This window comes from Equus przewalskii, chromosome 15 (genome assembly GCF_037783145.1).
Source record: "Equus przewalskii isolate Varuska chromosome 15, EquPr2, whole genome shotgun sequence".
Lineage (NCBI taxonomy): Eukaryota > Metazoa > Chordata > Mammalia > Perissodactyla > Equidae > Equus > Equus przewalskii.
The window spans coordinates 4000406-4027427 of record NC_091845.1 but is presented as its reverse complement, the minus strand read 5'-3'; the positions used below and the strand labels follow the sequence as shown (position 1 = coordinate 4027427).

The window sequence follows — 27022 nt, the reverse complement described above, 5'->3', positions numbered from 1 at the left end:
GATCTCCCCACAGGCTGCTTAGTGTGAGAGCGAAAATCAACCTCAACGGGCTCACACGGAAGGGGGGCCACAGGCCTGCGTAGCCCAAACCCCGGAGGAGAGCTGGTCTCTCTCCCGGCCGCTGGAACCTTCCTGCTCAGGTCAGTTTGCAGCTGAGACAAGGTCCCAGAGCCAACACTGTCTCTGCAGCAGGATTCACGTGTGTGTGTGAACTCAGCTCTTTCTAAAAGCAGCTGCCAAGCCAGGACCAACGAGGCAGGACTTCATTAGGGGGATGCCGTGAGGGAAAAGGGGGGCAGTCTGGGCGAGGCTGAGGGCATTCTGACCCGAGGAAGGAGCCGTCCATCAGCCTAAGGACAGTTCAGCAGCCCGTCAGGAGCCCTCAACCCACAGCCGCTGTCGGGGGAGCCCCGTGTCTGCCAGGAAGGGGCTGCCTCGGTCTCCCTTGGTGCGCAGCGTCCAGCCGGGCATCCCGTGGGTCCTCGGTCAGCCTGCCCCGTGGCCAGAGGTCTGCCAGGGCGTCCTCACCGTGCCCACGTCTCCACGCAGGGGCTGGGGGCCACCTCTCTGAGAGGAGAACCCAGCACAGGGGGTGAGTGAATGACCCGCAGCTCCTGCAGCTGCACTTGGCCAAGGGGCACCCACGGGCACTCGTCCTCGCCCCTCCACCGTCAGCAGTCCCCTCACCCTTGGCCGCCGCCTTTTTGGGTGTTGAGGGCTCACCTGGAGGTTGACCTAAACCTTGGTGCTGAGGGATCTTTGGTGGTTTGATATTTGACACCTTGACAGTTGTGCCCATCTGTCTAGGGTTGCGACATGTGTCTGTTTACAGGTACGGTAGGGCCAGAGCCGCCGAGAGCCCCCGAGGTCCCCTCATCTTCCTCCCTGCCCACAGTGGGCCAAAGCAGCCCTGCCCCCTGCTGACCAGGGGCAGTCACCCCGTGGGCACGGGGACATCTCCTCACCTACTAGTCCAGGCACAACGAGACCCAGAGCCGGGGCAGCGGCTGACGCGTGTAGGTCAGCGGGACCCTTGCTGTTTCCCTGGGAAGAGTGTGCCCCCTTTGCGGACCAGGACCTCCAACCCTGAGGAGTCCGGACTTGTAGCGACAGAAAAACAAAACCACCCAGCGGCCCCTGGAGTGACGGCAAGTGGGGCCACTCCCGCCTCCAGCTCGTGGACGCGGACAGCTTGTCCGTCCCTTGGGAGAGAGCTGCGTGTGGGATTCAGCACGCGGCACCCCAAAGGGCGGCACCCCATCGTTCCAGAGTGTTTCCCTCAAGCTGGCACTCGGGCCGCGCCTTTAGAAGGCCGTCCCCGCGCTCTGTGAGGCCGGCCGCCCCGGGTCGTGTGGTGTGTGCACAGCCAGGGATCCCCAGGGCACCGGCCGGTGAGCTCTTTGACTGTGGAGCGGGCCCCCGGTTAGACGCTGTGCTGTGCTGCATGTCCCCAGATAGGGCTTCTTGCTCAGTAGGCGTCTATCCCAAGATGGAGGGGCCAACTTTTGCTACCAAGAGGCCAGTTGGTCTCCGCAAGGAGGAACAACGTACTGGGGCTCAGAGTTCATTCCTGTCACATTCAGAGGCACCACAACCTCCATTGGTGTGCTCATCTGGGGTGGCTGGTGATGAAGACTGGCCAACATCACCCGGCCGAACCATTTTGTCCACTTGGTTGGTCAATGCTCTTCCCTGGGAGATGCTCACTCGTGGGCATTAATATGCAAAACAGGCTTCTTTGCCCTTGCACCCACTCCCGCCTCTCCACCCATGGCCTCTACCCAGATTCCTGTCTCCAGTCATCCCACCCTTTTCTTTCTAGGCCTGTGACCAGATGGCACGTCACTGGCCACTACCCAGAAATCTGCATATATTCCCGCCTTGAGCCACCTCTCCTTCCACACGAGGTGGATGACCGGAGCGCTGCTCACAGTGCCACCCTCTGGACAGAGGTTCCCTCCCGGCGGTCTTTCAAGGTCACTTCCGGATGTGGCTGTCATCCAGGTGCCGTCCATTTCCAACTTGCATCTGTGCCAAGCTGACCCATTCATGAACCAAACTTGGGCGTCTTTTCCTCTTTCCACTGGTGGTAGAGAATCCTCCACATGGCACAGGGGACAGGCCTGGTGCGCCTGCTGTGACTGACACAAGGGTCTGTGCCACCTGCTCACAGAGGCTCCTCACACCTCTGGTCCTGTTCAGGCTCCATCCTGGACGCACTGTTTTCATCTTATGATGGACTGCAATGGGCACACGCAACTTTCTGCCTTGGTGAGTCTGGAGGACCCAGCTTCTAGCAGACAGTTCCAGGTGCATGGCCACTTGGTGCCTATGGTCATGGGTTCAATCTCCTTGAGGGCCCAGTAACATGGCGTATGTACACTGTCTCTCAAAGGGTGGACGGCACAGCCCTGCTCGGGGGTCCCAGGGCCTGCCCTGTGTGTCCCTGTGGGGTTCGCCACAAGCTCCCACCGCACCCTTTGCCACCACTGCCGCTTCCACACCGTTAGGTCTGTGTTTGGCCTGAGGGCAGGGCTGTTAGTGTCTCCTCTGGCCCGGAGGCAGGGCCCTTCCCTGCTCCAGCCCCACTCAGAGCCAGTCGCCTTCTGGGACTGCCCAAGTTGGCCGCCTTTCTTGTCAGGCCGCTAACAGCCACCCTGGCAGGGAGTTTGCCACATCCCCCGGGTTCCTTGCCAGGGTGTTAAATCCTGTGCCCCGAGAAAGAGCCCCCAAGTCAATGCAGTCGTGTTGACCCAGACTTTCATCCTGGCTCTGCACATCAGGCACCCTCAAGATCCAGTCACAGGAGACTTCCCTGGCTCTCGTCAGTGTCTGTCAGCTAATTCTTGCAATTCCTGGGTGTAGAGTCTCCTTCCTTCCTTATCAAGCCCAGCGCAGCTCCTGTCAGGTTATGCTGGGAGTAACCCTAGTTATCAGTCTGGCAGCCAGGAGAGGAGCTGAGGGCAGCTCTCGAGAGGGCATCTGCTCCCTTGCTGGGGAGCGGCTCCTACGGCAGCATCTTCCAGCACAGCAGGGCTGGCTCCTACCGCAAGAGCGCAGGTCTCCTCTGCGCCCCAGAGGGTCTCCTTCCTTTTCAGGACCCAGGTTTTCCATTCCAAGGCCCTTAACTTCCCATGACAGACGTAGGCTGAGCAACCAAATGTCCCTGGAGCTCGTGACTCTCGCCATCAGGCCTTCAGCCTGCCGTCCAGCTCTGTCTGCCCTTCCGCTGCAGGAGACAGGTGTTTCTTTGTGAGCTGCCGCTGAGGCCCCTGCCTCCCACCCTCAGCAGTCACCTGCCTGTTAACAGCTCCAAGTCTCTCCTCATCTCTGCAGCCAATACAGCTTGGCGGTAACCAGCCAATTCCGCCGTCTTTGTCAGCATTGTTCCCTCACAGTTTTCAAATGCCTGTGTCGTTGTACCTGCCACGGCATCTCCATCAGGACATGCTCTCATGTCACCACTGGGGAAATCCTTAGCAACTGTGCTGCTCCTTTGTTCCAGGAACTTTGAGTACTCCAGCTACCAACCAGGTCCCACACAAACTGGACACAAAGGCTCAGGCGAGCTTCCCTGGTGGGTAGTCCTCCACATGAATAATCACACCTGGAGGCTGGAGGCTGGAGGAGGGAAGGCTGCCCAGGGCTCCCGGGGTGGGAGTGGGGGGGGCAGAACCAGGAACTCCACCTGTGGAAGCCTCCTGACTCTGCCCTGCGTGCCTCTGTCCTTGGCTGGTTTGGATTTGCATCCTTTCACTATAATAAAACTATAAACACGAGTGCAGCACTTTCTTGAGTTCTGTGAGTTGTTCTGGTGAATTACTGAATCTGAGGGTGGTCATGGGACCTCTGAATCTGTAGCCAGCTAGTCTGAAGTGAGGGGGATCCTGGGAACCCCCAAACTCGTGTCTGAATAATGTGTGATGGTTAATTTTGTGTGTCACCTCGACTGGATCGTAGGGTCCCCAGATATTTGGCCAAACATTATTTCTGAGTGTATCTGTGAGGGTATTTCCATAAGAAGTTAACATTTGAATTGGTGGCTTCAGTAAAGTGGTTTGCCTCCTTAATGTGATGGCATCGTCCAGTCTGTTGAAGGCCTAAATGGAACAAAATGGCAGAGGAAGGAAGTGTTCAGCCCCTCCTGCCTGACTGTCTGAGCTGGCCCTCACTCATCTGCCCTTGGTGCTCCTTGATCTCAAATCTCCAGACTCAGACTAGAATCTACATCATCGGTTGCCCTGGTCCTCAGGCCTTCAGACTCACTCTGAGCTACACCACCAGCTCTCCTGGGTCTCCGGCTTGCAGACAGCAGATTGTGGGACTTCTCAGCCTCCATAATTGTATAAGCCAATTCCTTATAATAAATATCTTCATATATATATAATCTCCTACTGGCTTTGTTTCCCTAGAAACTCTGACTGATACATAAGGGCAGTCTTGTGGGGATTACTCCTTAAACTGTGAAATTTGCCAAACTTGGTGTCAGAAGTGGGATTCACTTACCGACCCTGACTCACGAAGCATACGGTTTGGGAAGAGAAATGATGAGAGAGTGGGGGGTAAGGAATCTTTGCTTCCCCGGCAGCCACAGGGGCAAACACAGTATAAAAAGGCAGCAATGCTGCAAGCAGTTACTGGAGGCAAAAGTTCCCAACATTGTTTAGAAATAATGACTCCAACTTCCGAGGAGTGAGCTCACTGGATGTATAAGGAAATGCAAAGTAACAAGAAAAAAGCAAAATACACCATCACTCAGTTATTTTTATCTATAATAGCTAAAATGAAAGTAAGGGAGAGTGTTTGAGTGGATCCTCATGCTGGACCAAGATTCTGGTCAGTGTGAACTACAGTCCCCAGCCTGGGGGCCCCTGCCACAGGAGCATGTCGGGGCAGATCCTGACGCGGGGCCACAGGAGATTCTGGTCGGCCTGAGGTACAGCTACAGCCTCAGAGCCTCCTCCTTAGGGAAAACGTACACCGAGACAACAGCAAAGGTTAGAATGATACATGAGAAAATGGGCAATACACAGGCGGAAGGCAGGAGGGAGCCACGGGGCTCATCCCAGCGGGGCAGAAATCTTTAACCAGTAATTAGGAAATGGGACGAATAAATTAGACATCTACGAAGTCAAACCACGGGTCTTAATGCAGCACGCTCAGAAGCTGGGTGGACTGATGGAGCCCCTACCAGTCCCCCAACATTGAAGGCCCTTTAAAAATCTGCCTTATTCACTCCAGTTTGGAGGAACTGAAAAAGCTGGAGGCCTAAGATGGCAACGAGAAATCTGACCTCGAACTGCCTGAGGCAATGGTCGAGAGGAGTAATCAAGGCTGACCCGCAGTTAGAGACTCAAAGCCATGTGCGCACAAACGGAGAAAACGGCGGGGCCGGAGAAGGGACTTTCCTGGGGCTCCTTTTATGGGAGCCCAGTGCACTGTGATCCCTGAGCTGGTAAAGTCCTAGTGGGGCTACGGTTAGATGGCTGATGGGATTAAGGCGAATGTTCAGATGAAAACGGGAATGTCTGAACGGACCCTCTGTGAGGGGGTCGCATTGCCTTTACCTGAACTGATTATGAGGATGGATATTGCGTCTGGTGGGGAGCACTTCCCCTACCCAGCTGTAAAACAGAAGGCTTGAAGCTCCGTCCTGCTGGCAAGATTGACTGGACACATTCGATAAACAACTGGTGGACAAAACGTGAGAGGACCAGCACCCGGTCAGCTGATTTGGATTTGGGAGGATATACATTCCACACCTGGCAACACTGCTAGCTCCTATCGACAAAACTGCTCAGGAGACGCCCTGGCGTCCTTACGTAGCCTGTGCACCACCCAGAAGTGACCGCTGGGATCTGGGACCCTACATTTTCCATTTGAGAGACAACTGCTGGCTGGATATTGGACGTCGATTGAAACTGCCCTTCTGACTGAAGGCCATAAAGTCATCTTGAAACCTGAAAGGCCCATACTGTCTCAGGTGATGTGGGGGAAACACACTAAGGGGAGGGCAGTGTCCAGAAGAGTTCCATAACAAAATGGATGTGGCTTGTGCGGGAACATGCCATCAGGGGAGGGGACTGTTAAGAGGCACTCAGCGCAATCACAAGCAGGGAGCTTTGACCCCTACGGCCAATTTTGGAATCACCTGAGTTTGCACCTGAAGTGCTGCCAGATCCTTGAGTCACTGGGTGATGCCCTAGAAAAGCTCTTGACTGACCAACACAGAGCCGCATGGTTGATGGGCGGCAGTTTCCAGGTGTACGGAAGCACCCTGTTGGAGAGGCTGCTCCTCTGCAGGGAGAAGGTAAAGCAGACCAGCTCAGCGGGCGGGGCTGCACGCTGTTTGCTCCCATGTGCAGTTTCTCACTGGCTCATGGGTGGTGGCCAATGGCCTGGCTCTGTGGTCAGCCAGAGGGGCCGTGAAAACCTGGCCTATTAAAGGGATGCCTATATGGGCACATCCTATGGGGACCTGAGGGACAGGTGTTGATGCCCATCAGAAGAACCCCCTGCCCGGATCAGAAAGTGGCTGGAATTGGCCAGTAGGGATCCAGGTATGCTCCTCTGCGGTGGCCACCTGGGTCCATGAAACGGTGGATACTGGGGGGCTGCAGCAGTGCAGGGAGGGGTTAAATGTGGACATATTCCTCTCACACCCTCCAAGGCAGGATATGTCAACAAGAACTGTTCTGTCAACCAGAGACAAAAACTGTAGATGGCTATGGGGCAGAACAAATTCCCCCAGGGGAAGGCCCCGCCCACAGCTGGCAGGTGGGACCGATGTGGAAGCCCCAGGAAGCCACAAGGGGTCCTGACAGGAAGAGACATTTACTCTGGAACGGGCTTTGCGTTCCCAGCCTGGGGTGGATGCTAATGCTCAAGCCACGACAGGGGTAGGGGCACCAGAGAGAGTGTGCCAATTTGGGCCACCAAATCCTATTTGTTCAGATCCAGGAAAACACATCGCAGCCCATAGTGTCCGGCAGTGGGCAGAGGGACATCCTCCTTGGGGCAATGGTTGGGTAGAGAATTAGATGGGCAATTGAAACACTGCTTGTCTAAAACGGGGTGGGGAGACAAACAAGAGGCTGGCTTTCACACCTTCATGAGAGCCACCGGCCAGATTCCTGTGCTTTTCTAGGTGACCTGGGGAAGGGCGGGTGCTGTTATGACTACACAATTCCTCCCACAGGGGGAGGATGCTGGTGTGACTGCACTTTTTCCTTTTTCTCCCTCATCATCTCAACTTTCTTTTTTCCTACCCAATGTCGTGGTCCCAGGAGCAAGGCTGTCACTGTGGGGGTGGGAAGCAGGGATGATTCCTAAGGAAGAAACTGTAACTAGTCTTTTAAACCTTGACGTCAGAGTTCCTAAGGGCTCGATGGGGTGGATGCTGCCTTCACTCCATCTGGAAAAATAGAGACTGACAGTGAATGCAGGTGTACCGCCTACATTGAGATGACCCACTCGTCTGTCTCTGTCACCCCGTAGGAACGGGCGTGGACTGACGCAGAGGCACTTGCCAGACTGATATTGCTGCCTGCAAGCCAGACCAGCACAGAGACCCAACCTTACCTCCCTGCCCAAGATGCACAAATTGGAGTCAAAGGGAGAAAAAGCACCGTGGCTGAGGGTAAAGGAATGAACGGGTTACGCAATGCGGGGGATCCACCATTACATTAGTGTCTCAAGAGAGGCTTGGAGAGAGACCACACTGTCTCTGAGCTGGACTGGACCAGATGTCCGAAGGGTGAAACCAAGCCCACTCCTGCTTTCGGAACCTGACAAGGTTGATGGAAGCTGCGAACCTGAGTGGCCTTGCCCCAGGAGACACTCCGTCACACGACAGACGGACTACTGATGACCGAGTGGGGCTCCAGGCTTGTTTTCCGGGTTCACCCACCTACTGCCGTGTGGAATAGCACTGGCCTTGTCAGTAAGGTTCTAATACTGACACCGATGACCAAATGTGCTGGACAGAGTGACAGCCTCCTCAGAAGGTATACGGAGGGAGAACAGCCGGCCTGAGAAATAACCGGATTGAGCTAACCATTAGCTGACTTCTAAGCTAACTTGTTCTGCACACGTTTATCGTAAGGTACAAAGAGCAGTGGATCAGGAGGCAAACAACAATACTAAATGCAGATGCCCAAATAGGATCACTCTGCTCTAAGAAAGCCTCGGCCAGGGGTCAGAGCGCACCTTACCTGGAGACAGGCCTGGGAGGGGAGCTCTCGGCCCCTGGAACGTCCTGACCGAGGAGTGTCTGGGCCTAGGGTGCTGGACGCTGGGCAGTCTAATATGCAATTTATGACAGAGGGTCCGGGCCGTGCCGTAGCAATTTTGACCTCCAGGAGGGACTGGACACTCAAGGTCAACCATGCTGGCAGTACGGTCAAGCTCCAGGAAAAATGCTGGACACCCAAAGCTCCGTGGTTGGCAAGACTCTGTGTGAACTGTCACTTGTCACACCAGGAGAGTGACGCATCCTGAGACACAGAAGCCGGCGTTCTGACCCCTCCTGGTCTCTGCCCTGCGCATCACTCCCCTTAGATGAGATTAATTTGTCTTCTTTCATTGTAATAAAACTGTCATCGCAAGGGTAGCACTTTCCTGAGTCGTTCGGGTGAATTAACAAACCTGAGGGTGATCGTGGGGATCCCCAACTTTGCAGCCCACTGGCGGCAAGTGACGGGAGTCCTGGGGAGCCCCAGCTCGTGTCTGGAGTCTGAAGTGAGGGCGGTCTTGCAGGGACTGTTCCCTCAAACCGTAGCTTGCCAGACTCTTTGCCAGCACGGCATTCTAGAATCACTGAAACTTGGAAACTCTAAGGTCAGAAGGAAGATTGTTGTTTCCCGAGAGCAGCTGGGTGAGCCGGTGTCGGGCCAGACGCTCCGCAGGCGCGGCTCACCCTTCGGCATGGCGGCCTTCGAGGAAGGGCTGCAGGTACCCCATCCACTGCCAGGCCGATGAAACCCGGGGAGTGACGACACCTGCCCGAGGTCCCACGGGGAGGAAGCCGTGAGCGGGGGAAACAGCCAGGACTGCGAAGGAGCAGGCCAGCTGCTGCCAGCCAGGTGCTGCCCCCCTCCCTCACTGGTGTCCCCAACCCGCCTCTTGGGGGAAGTCGGTTCCCTGCCCAGTAAGTGATTATGCCCAACAGAGCTGCTAGCTCCGGTTTTCCTAAAAACCAGAGAAACCGAAGGAACAGAGACAGCTGGGCCAGTGAGAAGGAAGTCCTCGCGTCTGCCACACCCCTGGGGACGGAGCCAGGGAGCAGGGAGGGGAGAAAAGGCCCCAACAGGCTGTTCGGTGGGCCGCCCACAGCAGGCTTCTGGCCACAGGTTTTGAGGGTGGCTCATACCTGCTGTTAAAAGGTTTTAAATCCTCACATCTTAAAACTGGGAGATTTTGCATCAAAACGTAGTTTGGGAACATGCCTTGAAGAATGACAACATCTGGCCATCAGGCCCGGGCCCTCGAAGACACACGCTCCCACTCTGCCTCAGTCCCCAAGAGGCCCTCTTCTCTCCATTTTTGATCACCATGCAGGGAACCGGTGACAGCGAGACCCCACCATCAGACTCAAACACTTCACAAAAGGCAGCTTTTCTTTTTTCACTTTTTTACTTATAACCCTTTTGGACTATTTGAGTATTTTTGCAATGTATGTGTACTACTTTCATAATTAAACAAAAAAAAAACCCTATAAAATGATTTTTTCAAAAAGTAAAGAACTAATCACAGTGGAACATGAAAATGACTATCAACTTTGGGGTCAGGTCATCCAGTTGAGTCCAAAAGCCCCAACGTGGTCGCTGTCTTTCCAGTTTTCGGTCACGGTCCATCCAGCCTTTGGTCCTCCGACGCCACCACAGGGCACCCGCGGTGACCTTGAATTGCCCTCAAAGCTTCCCCACACCTCCCACTGCCAACCTCCCTCCCGCGGGGCGGGGCGTAGGAGAGGCCCGGGAACCGAGTCAGCAAAATTAAGTTAATTTACAGAGTTTTAGTAAAATCCGCCACAATTACCCGCGGCCCGCCGCCCCAGCCCGCTCCGCCCCGCCCCACGCTGCAGTGAGCCGCCAGGGAAAGAAGTGTGGGTGGGCGGGGGCGGGACCGGCGGGAGGACCCCGGAGCCGCAGCCCCCCGCAAGGCACTCGCACAGGCAGGTCCTCACACGGCGAAGGTGGTGAAGAAGACGTGCATCTTGGCCAGGAAGGTGGTGACGGAGCCCTGCCGCCAGAGCTTCATCTCGACGTCCAGGGCGAAGTCCCGGGGCTCGCGCACCGCCCGCTGCAGGTAGACGACGCCCGTGTAGGCGTTGAGCCGCCGCGTGCCGAAGTAGCCCTCCTCGTTGCCCTTGGTGATGGTCAGGGCGATGGTGTCCCCCGCGAAGGCGGGCACAGGGCTGATGCGGAAGATGTTGGCGGGCACCAGGAAGCCCGTCTGGAAGTTGAGCTGGTAGTAGGTGATGCGCGCCGGCGAGCTCTGGCACTCCACGAAGTCGTGGCACGTGGTGCGCTCGCACTTCCTGCGGGACGCACGGGGCGTGGTCAGCAGGGGGTCTGGCCTCCACCCCGGCTGTCCCACCGCTGACGTGCGCTCACCGCCCCGCCCCGCCCGTCCCCCCACCCGACGTGGTGCTGGCCTTGGCCAGCAGGCTCGAGGGCGGGCTGGCCCCGGCTTAACTGCCAGCTCTACCCTCAGGAGCCCCGGCAGCCTCTGCTAAGTCAGCTTACGTCTCTGGGCCTCAGTTTCCTGTCTGTGAGCTGGGTTAACAGCCTTATGGTTGCACCGGGAGGGTGGGGCGAGTGTATAAACAATGAGGCTTACAGGGCATGGCAGGTTGTGGCAGGGCATTCACCCATGTGCTCCCTCCCCACCCCTTACCTTCCTCTTTATTTTTTGTTGTACTTGCACACTGCTCATTTACATGGAGTCCCTGGCCCTGGTGTTTTGATTGTTTTACTTTTCAGGTTCCCTTTCTTCCATTACTCGAACCTGCTTCCGAGCCCTTTCCTCTTCTGACTCGGGATGGCCTGCCCTGTCCCAGGTAGGAGCCTCTCCAAGGAGCGGGCCCTCGGCACCTGGAGCTCTGAGTCACGCCTGCTCCCCAGGAAGCCTGGAGACTCGGCCACACTAGATGATGACGACGATGACGACGAGAGAACCCCCGCCAAATCCCACAGCGGGCCCAGGCCTCAATTTCTAAGCACAGCAACAATCTGGTCTCTTCTTGGCCCTCTGAGCCACTGTCATCGCCATCATTAAATCACTGTCTGAAAGCTCACTGCTTCCAAAATGAGCCGCTGCTCAGGCACCAGGCTCTGCAGCTCCGGAGGGCGGGCGGGCGGGCAGATGGCCCAGACGGCGTGCGGGCAGCACGCAGCCACGTGGGGGCCAGGGCGGCACCCGCAACACGGAGCACTGGCACAGCACACACGCCATGCCAGGCACTGTGCCAAACACACGACATGTTTTTGCTCATCTAATGCTCACACCCACCCTTGGAGGTGACGCCACTATCATCCCGTGTTGCAGACAGGGCAGGTGAGACCCAGAGAAGGGAGGTCACCTGCCCAGAGTCACCCAGACATACTCACCTAACACACGTGTTAGGTGTCCCAACACACGTGCATGTGGACAGGCCTCGGGCAGCGTGTGTAATAGTGAAAAATGGCAAACAGCCAGCAGGGCAGCCAGTGAATAAATGACGGGCACATCCATGCTGGGAAATACGGCGCAGCCATTAAAACGAGGCAGGCTGTGCGCACGGACGTGAGAGAGAGCTACGTGGCACAGGAGCACATTTTGAACAACCTCGTGCTGTCCCGGGGACGGCAGGGAGGAGGGACCCAGCCCAGCGTCAGCAGCCCTGTGATTTGTCTTAGGGAGGGGCAAGAACTTTGCTTTGCACACTTTTACTATTTGAATGGTTTTTTCTTTGTTTAAACTTTTTGTTTCTCGTTTTAGATTTTTTTCTTCTTCTCCCCAAAGTCACTCAGTATAGTTGTATATATAGAGAGAGAGTTGTATATATATATATAGTTGTAAATTCTACTTGTAGGTACATGTGGCTCTGCTATGTGGGACGCTGATGAGCAGTGCCATGTCTGCGCCCGGGATCCAAACTGGGGAAACCCTGGGCTGCTAAAGCGGAGTACGCGAACTTAACCACCTGGCCACGGGCCAGCCCCAAGTTTGAATGTTTTTATAAGCATGTATCAGTTTTGCAATTTTAAAAATTTAAATCTGGAAAATATTTTACAAAGTAAAATAAAGTGGGAAACTGTATTATAGAAAAAACAACAGTACTTTGAGAAAATGTATGTTTAGTAAAGAAAGGACAGGAAATAGGGAAAATGCCAAGAGGCATCAATACGGAGTGTGGTCACCTGCCAGCCCCATGTCCCACCTCCTGGTGGTCACCCCTTGTGTGGTTGCCCCTGCCTTGGGGAACCTCCCCAGGAGTGTGGGACTGTAGCCAGGGGCAGAAGTGATGGTATGTCACTTCCAAGATTAGGGTAGGAAGGACTGTCACTGGCTCTCTCAATGGCCCGAGCCAGGAGAAGCCACGTCACAAGCAGCCCCAGGGAGAGGCCCACGCGGCGAGGAGCTGAGGCCTCCCACCCAGAGCCACGTGGGGGCCCAGGATCCTGCAGCCCCAGCAAAGCCTTCAGACGATGCGGGCCGTGAGACCCTGGGCCAGGATCACCGGCTGAGCTGCTCCTGGGGTCCTGTCCCCCCGAGACTGTGCGAGATGGTAATTGTGTGCCAAGGTAAGGAGCTAGGTGTTGGGATGGTGTATTGCACGGCAATAAATAACTAATGCGTTGTGTGTGTGTGTGCATATGTGTGTGTGTGTGTATGTATGTGTGAGCGAGAGAGAGAGTTTCTGGGAGGCTTCTTCCCTCCCTCCTCTCTCCTCCAAACGCTCTGCAAGGCGCTCGGGTGCACCATTTGTGGTCAGTTTGACCACACACCTGGCAGTGGACCTGTGAAGAGCAGGAGGCAGGGAAGGCAGGGGCTGCCGGTCCCCGGGCCTCTCCTCTGGGCAGCCCGGGATGGGGGCAGGGTCCCGGCTTGAGGCCAGGCGGGGCACTCACGTTTCAGAGACTCGGACGTAGTTGGGGGGACACTCGAAGCGCAGGCAGCGGAAGCCGCCCGGGATGTTGTGGCAGGTCTCAGCCTCGGAGCAGTTGTGGGTGCCCAGTGCACACTCGTCCAGGTCTGTGGGGAGGGGAAGAGATGATGGGGGGCTCCCCACAGTTGGCGACCCTGCTCTGAACCACCCCAGCCGCCCTGGAGGCCTGGGTCTTGGTGCAGCTGGTCCCGACGGTGAGAAGAGTTCACGTGCCACCGGGCACCATGCACCCCATCTCACCCACTCCGCCCAGCAGCCGGGCGTTGCTCTCAAATGCACATCATCTTATGTCATGTCCTCTGAGGGCTTCCCACCCCGCCTACCAGAATGAAAACCCAAGTCCTTCCATGGCCACCACACCCCACAGCACAGGGCATCCTTGCCCGTCTCTGAGTCCCTCTCCTTCCACTTGGGCTGCAGTCTTGCTGGACCCCCTTGGGCTGCCCCTGACCCTTATCCCACATCAGGGCCTTTGCACATGCTGCTCCCACTGCTGGAACACCTTCCCACATCTTTTCACGGCTGGTTCCTTCTTATCTCTCAGGTCTCAGCTCAGCGTGACCCCCTGCAGGACACCCTCCCTGACCACCTCACAGTGGTCCCCTCCCCGCTCACCCACCACCCCATCCCACTGTATTTCCCTCGTCCTGCTTGTCCTGCTGGGAAACACACCTAAGTGACTTTGTCTGCTCTGTTCCCACCCTCTCCCTCCTCAACGTGAGCTCCGGGAGGGCGGGGGCGTGTGTCTTTCCCATCCCAAGGTGTCCCCTGCACACAGCAGAGTGCCTGGCCCAGAGCGGGCACTCCACACGTACTGCTGGATAGAAGTGTGAGACCCGTCACCGCCACGGACAGACTCCAAGATGCACAGCTGTGAATGCCCCCTGTAAACTGCATGGACGTGCTCACGCTTCCTGTGCACACTCAGAAACAGGCACCTGGGCCAGCACACGCATATGCTCAAGCACACAAGCACAGACATGCACACACAGGAGGTCTGGATAAACAGCTCTCACGAAAGCTCAGAGCAGCATGGGGTGGCGAGTGTGTGACCCACAGGCAACCTGTCAGATGAGAGAGCAAATCTGTGGCTTCCACAGACCCCTCCTGCGAGGACGGGCCTCTCAGCTCAGAGGGCAGCCCCTGGGCGGGGGCGGCAGGGCGTCTGTCCCGAGCTTCCCTGGAATGCCTCAGGTTCCGTTCTCCACTCCTCCACTCTGAGCCAGTCAGCGACTTCTCGCTCCATCCTCAAGCCAGCCCTGTCGGGGAAGGGTCACCAGAGAGGGGCACAGCCTTCCTCAAGGTCACAGAGTCAGCAGGGCAGCTGGGGCTAGAGGCTAAGTGTGCCTGATGGCAAAATCTAGGGTCCACTCACGATGCGAAGCTGACTGCTAACAAAAGCAACCACAAGACGAGAGTAATAGTAACAGCCACCTGCATCCCGGGGTCCCCACCTGACGTCCATTCGATGCTCAGGCACTCTGTACTCATTACCTCGTTTATCCTCACATCCCCGCGAGGCAGGAATGGGTGTCACCTCCAACCCACAGACGTGCCCAGGGTCGCACCACGGCAGCAGGACAGAGCAGGGCTCAAGCCCCGGCCTGCTCCAGACTCCGGGCTGCTGGCCACCACACTGCTCAGCAGCACAGCAGCTCACATTCCTCCACCTCTCCCAGCCTCACTCTCCTCCTATGCAAGATGGCTCATGATCCCAATCTCCCAGGGTGGAGTAAAGGCGAGTGGGAGAAGACAAGGCAGGAGGCCAGAGCCCGTGGGGCCAGGATGGGCGCGGTCTTCATCCTGCTGATGGGTCATTAATTGAATCCACACAGAGGGAGGGAGGGCCTCCTGCTCCTTGCCCTGTGCCCCGGGGCCGCCCACTCTGGTGAGCAGGAAGTCCTGGCCCTGGAGCCTGGGCGGGGCTGGGGAGGACCACGGTGGGGGCTGCAGCTTGCCGTGTGCCCCCAGCAGCCCTGAGGGAGATGCCCAGAAGCGGTGGGAAGGAGGGCCAAGGGTCAGCAGCTGCGGCCTGGCCCCACCAAGCTCACAGGAAGCTCTTGCAAGACTTCCCTTCAACCCTGGGGTCCCCGCCCCTCAGTGCTGCCAGGCCCCTGATGTCCACGGGGCCCTCGACCCTGCAGCCTCTCCTGGAGAGCTCAGGCGAAGGGAGAGCCAAACAAGGCCATCCACCCAGGGGGTGTCATCGCAACCTAGCCCGAGACAGCAAGGCGCCAGGCACAACTCAAACATGCAGAAACAGAGGACAGCGCAGACACTGCAGACGCAGAGAGACAATGCAGAACACAGGCCCCGGAAAGAGGCCCCAAGGGCTTCTGAAAGACCTGAGAAGATGCTCATAAGTCAGTAAGGAGGACTGATTGCTAAAAGCTAGCTCTTCCTGAGTGGGTGCTGCGAGGGCTTTACACACATTAAAAAAAGAGAGAGAACTCAGAATTATTTCCCGCATAAACTTAGCCAATATCATACAGTGTATGTATGTGTGTACCTGTGTGTGCGTGCATGTATGTACATGAATGTGAGTACACATGTATGTGTCCATGTATGTGTGTGCAAGTACCGGCACAAGGAGAGACCAGAAGGAAACAGGTCCAGAGGGCAGCAGCTGCCTCTCAGTTCAGCCGTGTGTGCGAACGTCCACCCAGCACCCGTCCTGTGCCAGGCACGCGCCACATGCTGGGGAACGGTCACAGCCCTCCGTGAAGCCTATGTCCCAGGAAACGTGGCCCAGTGTGAATTCCTTCATATTCTTCTGTCCCTTTTTCTGCTATTAAAGAGGGCAGGATGCTAACGTGAGACACTAATGGGCGCATTTTGTTCTTTTGTGGCCATCGCCCATTGGAGCCGGGAGGCCCAAGTCAGAACAGGACAGGGAGCGCCAAGGGGGCAACCTCCTAGCTCTGAAGGGCAGTGGCCGCAGACGCAGGTACCACAGGTGGCTCAGGAAGTGGACATGAGCAGCAGAACCAGCATCGCACTCGGCCCTTGTCCACCCCGTGAGAGCAGAGGCTCCTCCAGCAGGAGGACCCGGAGAGAAAGCAAGGCCTCTCCTGTGCTGTGGGGCCTCTCCTCGCCCGACCCCTGGGGCGGGGGGGTGCTGGTGATGGAGCAGGGACCCGAGAGAGGGGCTGGGCCTCACCAGTTCTTGTGCACCTTGGGGAGGTGGGCTGCAGGGTGGGCTCTGAGGGGGCACAAGGGCAGCCACCCCGGAAGAGGATGCAGAGAGCAGGAGGTGGGGGTGGGCGGGTGTTGAGTGGTCCTGGGGCTGGAGAACCCTGGATGTCAGATGTGCCGGCAGCCAGTGCAGAGCAGGCGTGTGCCTGCGCCCAGGGAGCCCTCTCTGGTGGCACACAGGCACACAAGGACATCTGAGCACTCTGCAGACCCCGGTGCCAGCGTGGGCCGGAGGGAGGGGTCAGGGACAGACGTCCTGAACGTAAAGAGGTTTTCAACCTAGAGCCCCTCCAAGAGCAAAAAGCCCCTGCAGCGTGTGGCTGAGCCTCCTCAGCTCTCCGAGCCGCACCCGGGAGGAACAGGGCCTCGGCCAGAGCAGGATGCAGTCTAGGAACGTGAAGCCGTGTTTCCCGCACAGCTCAGTTTATGGTGGGTAAAACCCTTACCGTTTACAGAGTCCATCCTGATTGTGTTTAAACTAAACATTAGCATAGGGCTTTGCAGCCGTGGAGACCCGGGGCGGCCTCTGTGGCCCGGCAGGCCGCCAAGTTGATGATTTACCAGGTCCCAATCAGGGCCTTCTAATTTATTATTTTTTCACATTAAGCTACAGGAAGGAATCCTCTTGCACTGGGGCTAAGTACACACACTCACGGGAACAGTCCTCACGGGCACAGCACACTCTGGTTGACTCCACGTCCATGCCACCCTACCCGGCCAACCCTATTTTCTGGTCTACACTAGTGAAAAAGAAAACAAAAACAGCTGGCAGAGATCTCACATGATCCCAGGGTCCATTTACTGGCAGTGACCCCCAGGCCGTACACACTGGTCTAACTCCATACCTTTCTGGGCACAGCTCTGACCCCTGGACCCCCAGGAACACGAGGACCGGCCTTGGTGGACCAAAGCTGCACCCAGGGAACCACCAGCTCCCAGCCCCACCACCTGGGGAAGACGCTGTCATGCCAGCCAAGAGGAGGGCAGGCGGGCTGGGCTCCAAGCCGCTGAGGGGTCAGTTCTCAGGGGGCCGCTGGTGCACCTCCTGTGTCCTCCCCAGGGGATTCCAGCCCCTCCACCTCACCCTGGGGGCTCTCCAGGCCCAGAACTTAGTGGCCTCAGTAACTCCTGATGGAACTGAACTTAGGATCACGACTCTCCAGCTTAGAGGGAAGATGAGATGTCACAGAACCTGGTTGCCACCCAGGGAAGTAGTCCCCTCAATTGCAAATTTAACAGGGGATGGCAGGTCCCCGGTGATGGGGCGCCCCTGCCTCCTGTGCAGCCCTTCCCAGCCCCACACGGCTCTGACTGGGATCACGTCTTTCTGCATGCAGGGCTGGGATGAGCCTCTCTGTGACTCCTGTCCCTACTCCTGGGGGTCCCGCCTCACTCTCGACGTCCACCGACCTGCCTGGCCCCCTGTCCCTGGATAGCATCGCTGACACCCGGGGACAGAGACTGGGACCCCTGAGGCTGCTCCTCTCCAGGGTCCTTACTGGACAGTCTCCTGCCTTTCAGAACCACCCCACAGGATCCCTCTCCTGCTCCCAGGGCAGGGACCTGAGCTGGGTCCAAACCTGGAAAATTCTAAGCTGGGCTGAGCAGTGGAAAGACCGTCACCTTCCTCATCCCAGGCATAGACTTCAGTTAATGTGGCCACCAGTGGAACTAGCCGTTCTGTGCTTATGCACTTGGTGTCTCTAAGCACACAGCAAGCTCTGTGAGGCATTCTGTGCCTGATCGGAGCCTGCCTGAGGCCCTGGTGGGGCCGGGGCCCCTTGCTCACCCTTGCAGGACCTCCCGTTGGCCATCATGGTGTAGCCCCGCTCTGGGCATGCACACTGGTAGCTCCCTGGCACGTTGACACAGCGGAAGGTGCAGAGGATGCCGGCGCCCTGAATGCACTCGTCGATGTCTGCCGGAGAGAGGTTCAGCCCCTTGTGAACCCCTGGTACCCAGAGGGCCCAGCCACTGACTGTCAGCCTGTCCTGGCCACACCCATGGAGCCGGGGGGCCCATTTTACAGATGAGGACAACAGGGCTCAGAGAGGGGAAAGAGTTGCCCAAAGCCACAAGCAAAACAGGACTCCCATTCCAGTGCTCGCTCCCTGGGGCTGCTCCATAATTGCTACTATCAGCTATGGGCCTGTCAGGTACCAGCCATGGGCCTGGACAAGGTATTCCGTTTCATCCTTCACCCCCCACATTGTCACAGAGGAGGAGCCTAAGGCCAGACTTGGGAAGCATTTGTCCAAAGGCACGAAGTGAGGAAGTCACAGGGCCGCAGGTCGACTCCGACCTGACGCTAAAGCCTGTGGGTCCTGTGTGTCCCCAGCCCTGGAGGGGCTCTCTGGAAGCCTGGCGCACGGGGAAGGGGTGCCGCTCGGGAGGGCCCTGGGCAGGGGAGACGCACCTGTGCAGGTGTGCCCATCCTCGGCCAGCTGGTAGCCTTGGCGGCAGTAGCACTGGTAGGAGCCGTAGATGTTTGCGCACTCCTGGCTGCAGCGCTGGGCCTCACACTCATTCACATCTGCGGGAAGACGGGCAGGGTCAGGGCTGAGGCCTCCCGGCCAGGGATGAGGACCAAGGTCCCAGCCCTCGAGAGCCTGATTTGCAGAGATCCAGCCTCCCCTTGGGGCCGCTGAGGAGTCGGAGGCCCAGAAAAGAGCGAGGAGCCCACCCGGGCAGGCAGCCGAGGGAGGGCCAGGTCTGGCTTGTTGGTGGGGGCCCGGCCTGCTGCTTGGAGGAGGCAGCCACAGGGTGGGCTCAGATGCCCTAGGGGGAGCCAGACGCTGCCCCCCGGGGCGTCCACAGCACCGGGCACAGACGGCTCTGCAAGGGGACCCCTAAGCACAAACAAGAACCTCCTCAGCGCTGAGCCTCACCTGCCTGCCCTGGTCCCCAGGGCTGGCACTGCATGGGGGGCCTGGGGGGCAGGAGCTGGCGCGTGTGGAGTGTGGGCTGAACAATGCGTGAGTGAGTGAATGAATGAAGGGCCCACTCATGGCTTAGATGGAACATCCTCTAGACTCTGCCCCCTTGCCAGCTGGGTCTTGTCTTTCATTCATCCAACTGAGAACTGCTGAGCTCTCACAAGGTGCCAGGCCCACCCTGAACAGGGGACGGAACCGTGAACAAGATGGACACAAACGTCCACTTCTGGAGGTGATGTTCACATGTGTGCTGGGGAAGAAGGTGGGAACTAAACGAGCAAGACAACTAGTATGTGAGAAGGCTGGAGGGGCTGCAGAGAAAGAGCAGAGAACGGGGCAGGGAGCGAGGCAGAGAGCTGCAGTTCTGCAGCCACGCAGGGTCTGGGGGAGCGCTGCAGGCAGAAGGCAGGGCAAGAGCGAGGGCCTGCCCGGGGGCGTGCCTCGTGCACTCAGGGAGCAACGAGCCCGCTGGTGCGCTCAGAGCAGAGGGAAAAGTGCCGGGGGAGTCAGGTCACACAGGGCCTTGGGGGCCACTGTCTGATCCGTGTCAGGATCCTCAGGACCTCACAGCACACAGGGTATTCCACAAAACGGCGCAGTGCATGGATCAACGAATGCACGTGTGAACGAATGAGTGCATGCGCAAATGAACGAATGCATGAATGAACGCATGCATGAGTGCACGAATAGCTTATCTCCTCTCCTGGGCTCCGAGCTCCTGGGGGCCAGGGGCCACGCTGGTTTCATCTCTGTCTCTAACGTCCAGCCACAGGTGGAGAAGTAGCGAAGTGGCGTCCAGGAGGAAGTTAGGGGTGAAGGCACAAGGGCCAAGAAGGGAATGAATGGGCGACGACCACACGGTGACACCCAGAGGCAGAGGCCCCACCCCCACAGCTCCCTGCACGTGATCTGGCATGAAGGACGGGCTCGTAGGTGACACAACACAGAGGAAGGCGTGAATGAGAGTCAGAAGGTTTGCTTGGGAGCCTATCCAAGTGCCGTCTGAGGAAGTCAGGCCTGCTCACGCCGCCCTGCCCCTGGACTGGCCCTGTCCCAGGGGAGGGCTGGCTCCTGGGCCAAGGCAGGCGACTGGGGAGGGGCACAGAGGCTCCCCAGGGGTCTCGGCATTGCCCTTCCCAGAAGGAGGTGAGGAAAGCGCTCCAGGCTGGGAAGGGCAAGGGGCCAGGAGAGATGGTGCCCAGTGACAGCCTGGATGCCCCACATGCCAGTCCCTCGGCCCCTCGCCCCTTCACTGGGCAGCTTCACGACCTCCCTTCACACCAGTGCTCCCAGACCTGGTCCAACCACACCATGGACACACATGGGAACACTGTGCCAGCCCCTTCCTGCGGCTCCCCCTCAGCCAGGGTGATCCCACACACTGAGCACTTGGCCACAGATGCCAGCCATGGGCCAGATCTAGGGGGCCACACACTTGGTTTAACTCACCATGTGTTTTTTAAACATCAGCAACATGTAAAAATCTGCAGATTCTACATAAATGTCTAGATTTCTGGCACCTAGAAGACCGAGAAGATCAGCTCACCCTGACCGGTCCTACTGGGTGGCACCATCCGAGGGTGCTGTGTGGCTGCTGCCCCCTTTCAGCAGCCACCGGGCTCTCCAGTGGCTCCAGGCCCTGTCTCACATTCACTCACTGCTGCTCCCTGCCTGGACCCCAGGGACCGAAATTGTGAGCAGGATCAGAACCTACTGGGGGCAGAGGTAGGTTCCTGGCCACAAGGAGCCCCCGTCTGGGGCTGGAAACCACACAGACACCAGCCCCTCTGGTCTGAGATGCCAGGGCCCTGGGCCCTTGGGAGGGCTCCCGGCAGGAAATGAGAGGACCAGCCAAGGTCAGAGGTTTGCACAGATGGAGAGTGGACACGTGGTGTGAAGCAGGGATGCTGTAGGGGAAGGGGAGAGGGCAGGGCTGGGCGAGGCTCTGGGCCTACTGAGTGGCTGTACGGGCGGGGTCAGCGGCTAGGGTCAGGTCGGGGCAGCGGTACCTTCACAGCGCTTGCCGTCGGCAGCCAGCCGGAAGCCAGAGGCGCAGGAGCAGCGGTAGGAGCCGCGAGTGTTCTCGCACGTGTGCTGGCACAGGCGGCCCGGCGAGGTCCAGCACTCGTTCACGTCTGCGGGGCGGCAGGGAGGGCGGAGGGGCCTGGAGGCCAACTTCTTCCACCCCCAGGTAGCAGAGGGGCTGGGTGGGGAGAGGAACCCAGACCCCAAAAGGAGAGACCAGGAGGGACCCGGATGGGGACAGGCAGCGACAGTGCAAGAGGGAGGCTGGAGGCAGAGACGGAGGGACAGACAGACACAGCGAGGCAGGGAGAGAGAGACAAAGGCTGAGAGAGCAGAGGAGGCAGGCACAGCGAGTCCCAGGAGGACAGCAGAGCAGGAAGGCGGGCAAGCCCAGAGAGGGCAGGTATGCTGTCAGCAAGGCAGGAGTGGCAGGGAGGAGGGGGCCGCAGGTGGGCCTGGGCAGGGGCACTCCTCAGGGAGCCGCAGGGGGTCCCGGCCAGCAGCCCCCACCTACCGATGCAGGCCCGGCCGAAGGCGTCCCGCTGGAAGCCAGCTTTGCAGTCGCAGCGGTAGGAGCCGGGGAGGTTGTGGCACACCTGGGCCTCGCCACACTGGTGCATGCCGGTCTCACACTCGTTCACGTCTGCGGGGGGAGGCGAGTGGGCACCCTGAGGCCGGGCTTGCCCTCTGCATGGGCCTCCCTTGGCCCGGGGAGGAGGGCAGGGCTGGCCGGCAGGCGGGTAGGGGGCGGCGGGCCTTACCCACACACTTGGTGCCGTCTGGGCTGGCGTGGTAGCCACGGGCGCAGAGCAGCGGGTTCCTCTGGCAGGTGTAGGAGCCCACGGTGTTGACGCAGCTGAAGCCGGGCTGACACGGCTCGGACAGCGACGTGCACTCGTTGATATCTGCAGAGACGGGTGTGGGTGATGGGGAGCCTGGCACCGCCCCTCCCCAGGCCCTGGCATTGGGGCCAGGGCCACACCGAGAGGTGGCTGATCCTGGGCTCCGGACCAGCCCTGGACAGGCCTGTGGGGTCAGACTGTCCCGCTCCTGTGTCCCATGACCCCAGGGCCTTCACCCAGAACCCAGCACCTGCCAGGGTGCTTCCCACAGGCTTCTCACAGCTGCCTCTGAGGGAGCAGCCGGAGGCAGAGGCTCCCCAAGAACCCGAGGCTGACCTCAAGGACAACGACACGAGTCCCACCCTGCTCTGGCTTCTCTAACAGCTGCCCTCCTGCCTGGCATCCAGGGTCTCTGCCAAGCTCGTGTCTCCCTCACACACCCCGCCCGCCCCCAGACTCCTCCCCACTCCACGGCGACCAGGCACAGCCCCACTGCGGGGCCATTGTACACGCTGCCCCTGCTGTTTTCAGGGTTGGCCCCTCACTTCCCTGCCCCACTGTCACCTCCTCAAGGAGCCTCCTAAACACTCCAGGTGGAGGAGCCTCCTTCAAGTCTTTATCCCCTACTCGGTATATTACTTATCAAAGCCCCCTTAACATCTGCCACTTTTACAAACGTGGTGGCCTAAAGAACCACGCGTGCAGCACTGCAGCAGCCCTGCAACGAGCAGCAGGCTCTCGGGAAACACTGCCCAGGACCTGTCTGCAGGCGAGCAGACTCCTGCCCCTCACCCTGCCCTGGCTGCATCTCAGGGCAGACCACAGGCCTCTTGTGCCCATGGCCCTGCGCTGTCCCAGGGGACTGCTGGGGTCACACAGTGAGAGCTGTGAACGGGTGGCCTCAGGGGCAGCTCCAGCTCCCAGACTGGCCAGAGGGACCCCCAAGGAGTGTTGAGAAACCCTTGGGATAAAGTGCAAGCCCCTCTCTGCCCCTCAGTGTCCTCCCTGTGAGATGGGAACGCCCGGCCCACAAACCATCCTTGTGAGGAAACGGTGTGACAGAGCCGCGTCTGGCATGTCCCTTGTTTCTGCCCACACCCAGCAGCTGGCCCTGCCCAGCGTCTGCCTTACCACTCCCCAAGGGTGAGCGGCCTGGACCATGCCTGCTCAGCTGCCGGCAGTCCTGTGGGGCCTCTGGGCTGGACACGGCCAGCAGCCTCAGGGAATGGGGCCTCCAGGCCGCAGGCCAGCGGCTTCTTGGAAGGGGTTGAAGAGCCATGGGGAGAGCGTGAGATCTCAGACCCACGTGAGGACAACGGGGCCAGATGTGTCAAACCGCAGGCCTCACCCACGAGCACAGCACGAAACCCAGCAGGTCTGATGAGCGTTCTTTGCAAACAGAAATTTCACGGAACACCACATGCAGTAGAGACTCATGTCCCAGCTGTGCGTATGCAGGCACACATGTGCACCAAATCAAGATAGAAAATACATTCCTTAATGTTGGCTGGGTTATAAGAACATGCTACGCATTCATCCAGCCCAGTCCCGCAGATGGGTAAACTGAGGCCTCGGGGGAAGTAACTCCACCCAGGTCCACAGCTCAGGATAAGTAAGAGCTTCCTTTTAGCATGTGCCTCCTGGGGCCAGGCACTGACACGTCCATTCACAGTGGGGACACTGAGGCTGGGAGAGGGGACAGGCAGCAAGCCAGGCCTCCCTGATCTTTACAGCCCCCGAGCCCCCACGACCCCTCCCAGAGCCCCAGGGCCAGGTGGACCCCACTCACCCACACAGTTGCCCTCGGGGTCCTGCAGGAAGCCGTCCATGCAGCGGGGCCGTGCCTGACAGTAGAAGGAACCCTGCGTGTTCTGGCACGTGAAGCCCGCCTGGCAGTTGTGCGTGCCCTGCTCACACTCGTCCATGTCTGCCACAAAGAGGCCGGGGGTCAGGGCCGGTGGGCTAGTGGGCGCCCCCCACACGTCCGCGCGTGACCTTGACCTGTACCCCCGAGAGCTGGGGGAGCACCGTCGCAGCCGTGGCCCATGCCCAGTAGTGACAATGATATCACCACACTGACCGAGCTCTGTGGTACCAGGCACTGTCTCAAGAGCTCTGAGGGGGACTCACTCACTTCGTGCGCAGCCTGGAAGTGGGGGCTGTGACGAGCCCCACCTTACACAGGGGAATCGAGGCACAGAGAGCACCACAGTGAGGGCGTGCTGGGCTGGACCAAAACCCAGAGGGCCTGTTCCCAGGTCTGTACTCTGAACCGCTGTGCCCGCTGCCAGGGCAGGAGAAACAGGGACGCACGCTCACATCCCCACGGTCATGTGTCCAGGCTTCTCGGGAGGCAGTGCTGGCAGCAGCAAGCTCAGAGTTTCCAAGGACGGAGCCACCAGACCCACAAGGACCCGCCGCCCTCACCCACTGTGTGGCCCTGAGCAGCTTGGTGAGGGCCCCTCACCTCTGCACAGCACTCTACAGTTTACAAGGCACCAGCCCTGCACTTTCGTTTGTGCTTCGTCACAGCAAGCACAGCAGGCCTTTGTTACAGATGAGGAAACCGATGCACAGAGCAGAAAGGCAAGCCAGAGAGTAAGCGGCACAGCCGAGACCCACACGCTTCACTGACTGCCAGACCAACGCCCATACGTCTGCCGGTCAGTCGTCCAGCCATCCATCCTGCTGGTTTCCAAGGCTTCCTCCACCTTCCCACAGCAGCCCAGGCTCTGCGAGGCTTTGTACTGGGTCCAGGCACCCAGACGTGAACCAGGCACAGCCTCCCTCCCAGGACCCCTGGGTGCCTCGAAGGGGGCCCCCACAGCCGCTCTGGTCTGGTCTAAGAAGGAAGCGGCTGCAACCAGAGACAAGAGGGGCAGGCGGTGCTGGGCATGTGCAGAGGGGTGGCACCCTCCCCAGGGGCCGGGGTTCTTGGAGGGGGCTGGCCCTGCATCTGTGTGTCCTGTGCACATGTGTGTGTACACACACATGTGCTGAGGGGCCTGGCTCATCTCTCCTCCCAGCCCATCTAGCCCTGCCTCCGCGCCCAGCTCCGGGCCGACATGGAGTGTGTGAATCCACCTGTCTGAACTCCCGCCCAGCCTCAGGACCACTTCTCGTCGGCATTTTCCAGGGCTTGCAACAGTTGAGCACTTCTGTAGGTCTCACCTCTTTCATGACATTCTTCTGGACGTTTTTAGTTAAAAATAAAATGCTTCCTATCACATATGAAATAGACTCCAAACCCTTTTCCTCACCAGGCCTGTCAATCCTGTCCCCTCCTTCTACACTCCGGGCACGCCTGCACTCGAGACTTACTTTCCATTCTCTCAACATGCCAAGACCCCCTCCCCTCCCAAGGGCCTCGCACTTGCTTTTCCCTCTGCCTGGAATACCCTTCCCAGAAGCCTCATCCCCTCCAGCATCACCTCTGTGAGGGACCTCTCTGGACCCCCACATAAAGTAACACCCAGTCGACGGCCACTCCTGCATCCCCATATGCCTTTGTGGCCCTGTCTCCTCATCAGGAGGTCAGAGACAAGGACATCACACGCCACCCGGTATCCCTGTCACCCAGAACCCTGCCTGGCACATAAAAGCAGCTCAAGAAGCATCTGTTGAAACCCTTCAGTGAAAATCCTCCCTCTTCTTAGGAGCCTAGAAGTTTCCAGTGAAAAGGGACAAAAGTGATGGTTCTGTGGAGCAGCATCCCAAGTACAAACGAGGACCCGGGCATGGTGAGACGAGCAACTGACACCCAGACACCAGCAACGGGAGCGAAGCCAGGAACACGCTCTCCCGCCACCAGCCTCAGTCACCCATCTCTACCCAAACCCCATCATGTGTGGGGTCTTCCCACAGGCAAGACACCCAGGTGCTTGGACCTGACAGAAGGGAGAAGGCTCTGGGCAGGCCAGGGGCGGGGCAGGAGGCGGGGCGCGACGGGGTGGGAGAGGAGGTGGGGCAGAGGGACGGGGCAGGAGGCGGGGCAGGAGAGGAGGCGGGGCGGGTTGAGAGAGGAGTCCGGGCGGGGTGGGAGAGGAGACAGGGACGGGTCAGGAGGTGGGGCAGGAGAGGAGGCGGGGCAGGTGGAGAAGCCGGCGGGGTGGAGACGAGGCGGCAGGGTTGGGGAGAGGGCGGGGCAGGGTGGGAGAGGAGGCAGAAGGGGGTGGGGGCGGGGTGGGAGGGAGGAGGGGCCGGGGCAGGGTGCGGGGCGGGGTGGGAGAGGAGGCGGGTCAGGGTGGGGGCGGGGTGAGAGAGGGCGGGGCCAGGACCCTCACCTGCGCACTCGCCGTCCTTGAGGGCGTAGCCGGGCTCGCAGGTGAGAGCCTTGTAGCAGTGGAAGGAGCCCACAGTGTTGACGCAGTGCTCGCCGCGGCTGCACGTGTGCAGGTCCGTCACACACTCGTTGATGTCTGCGGGGACAGGGAGACCATCAAAGGCTGAGGGCTCCCGGGACGGCAGCTGCGCACAGCCCACCCTGCCCTCACGGTGCTCATTACCCAGAGAGCAGCGCGAGTTGATGGCCACCTGTCTATGCATCTAGTCATTCAACAAAGATTTACTGAGCACCTGCCATGTGCCAACAAGCATTGTTCTTGGCACCAGGGGTAGGCAGTGAATCAGAGAGAAACCCTTGCCATGGTGGGGACCCTCAGTGGGGGAGGCCAACAGATAAACAAACATAACCGGGTGGGTGGTCACTGGTGCTGCGGGAAACAGCGGGGTGAAGGAAGGAGGGGTGCAGAGGTGCCGCGGGTGTGCGCCAGGTGCAACAGGTTACGGAAGGGGCCTCAGAGAAGAGCACAGCTGACAAGCACTTGGAGAGGAAACACAACAAGCCCAGCAGACAGTTCACACAGAGGGGA

The 27022-nt window shown here is 58.9% G+C and overlaps 1 protein-coding gene across 6 annotated transcripts in view; it reads right to left on the bottom strand.

The window, feature by feature from the left end:
* Positions 1 to 9614: 9614 nt before the first annotated feature.
* FBLN2 (fibulin 2) overlaps positions 9615 to 27022 on the bottom strand; it is a 108965-nt gene continuing 91557 nt past the window's right edge. For all 6 annotated transcript variants that reach the window (XM_070576477.1, XM_070576480.1, XM_070576476.1 and 3 more), the window contains 9 exons: positions 26435 to 26569; positions 23941 to 24078; positions 22071 to 22214; positions 21824 to 21952; positions 21294 to 21419; positions 18765 to 18881; positions 18138 to 18266; positions 13116 to 13239; positions 9615 to 10540 (listed from right to left, as the gene is read on the bottom strand). In XM_070576477.1, the coding sequence (XP_070432578.1) occupies positions 10183 to 10540; positions 13116 to 13239; positions 18138 to 18266; positions 18765 to 18881; positions 21294 to 21419; positions 21824 to 21952; positions 22071 to 22214; positions 23941 to 24078; positions 26435 to 26569 (1400 nt within the window). In that variant the 3' untranslated portion in view covers positions 9615 to 10182. The remainder of the gene's footprint in view (positions 10541 to 13115; positions 13240 to 18137; positions 18267 to 18764; positions 18882 to 21293; positions 21420 to 21823; positions 21953 to 22070; positions 22215 to 23940; positions 24079 to 26434; positions 26570 to 27022) is intronic.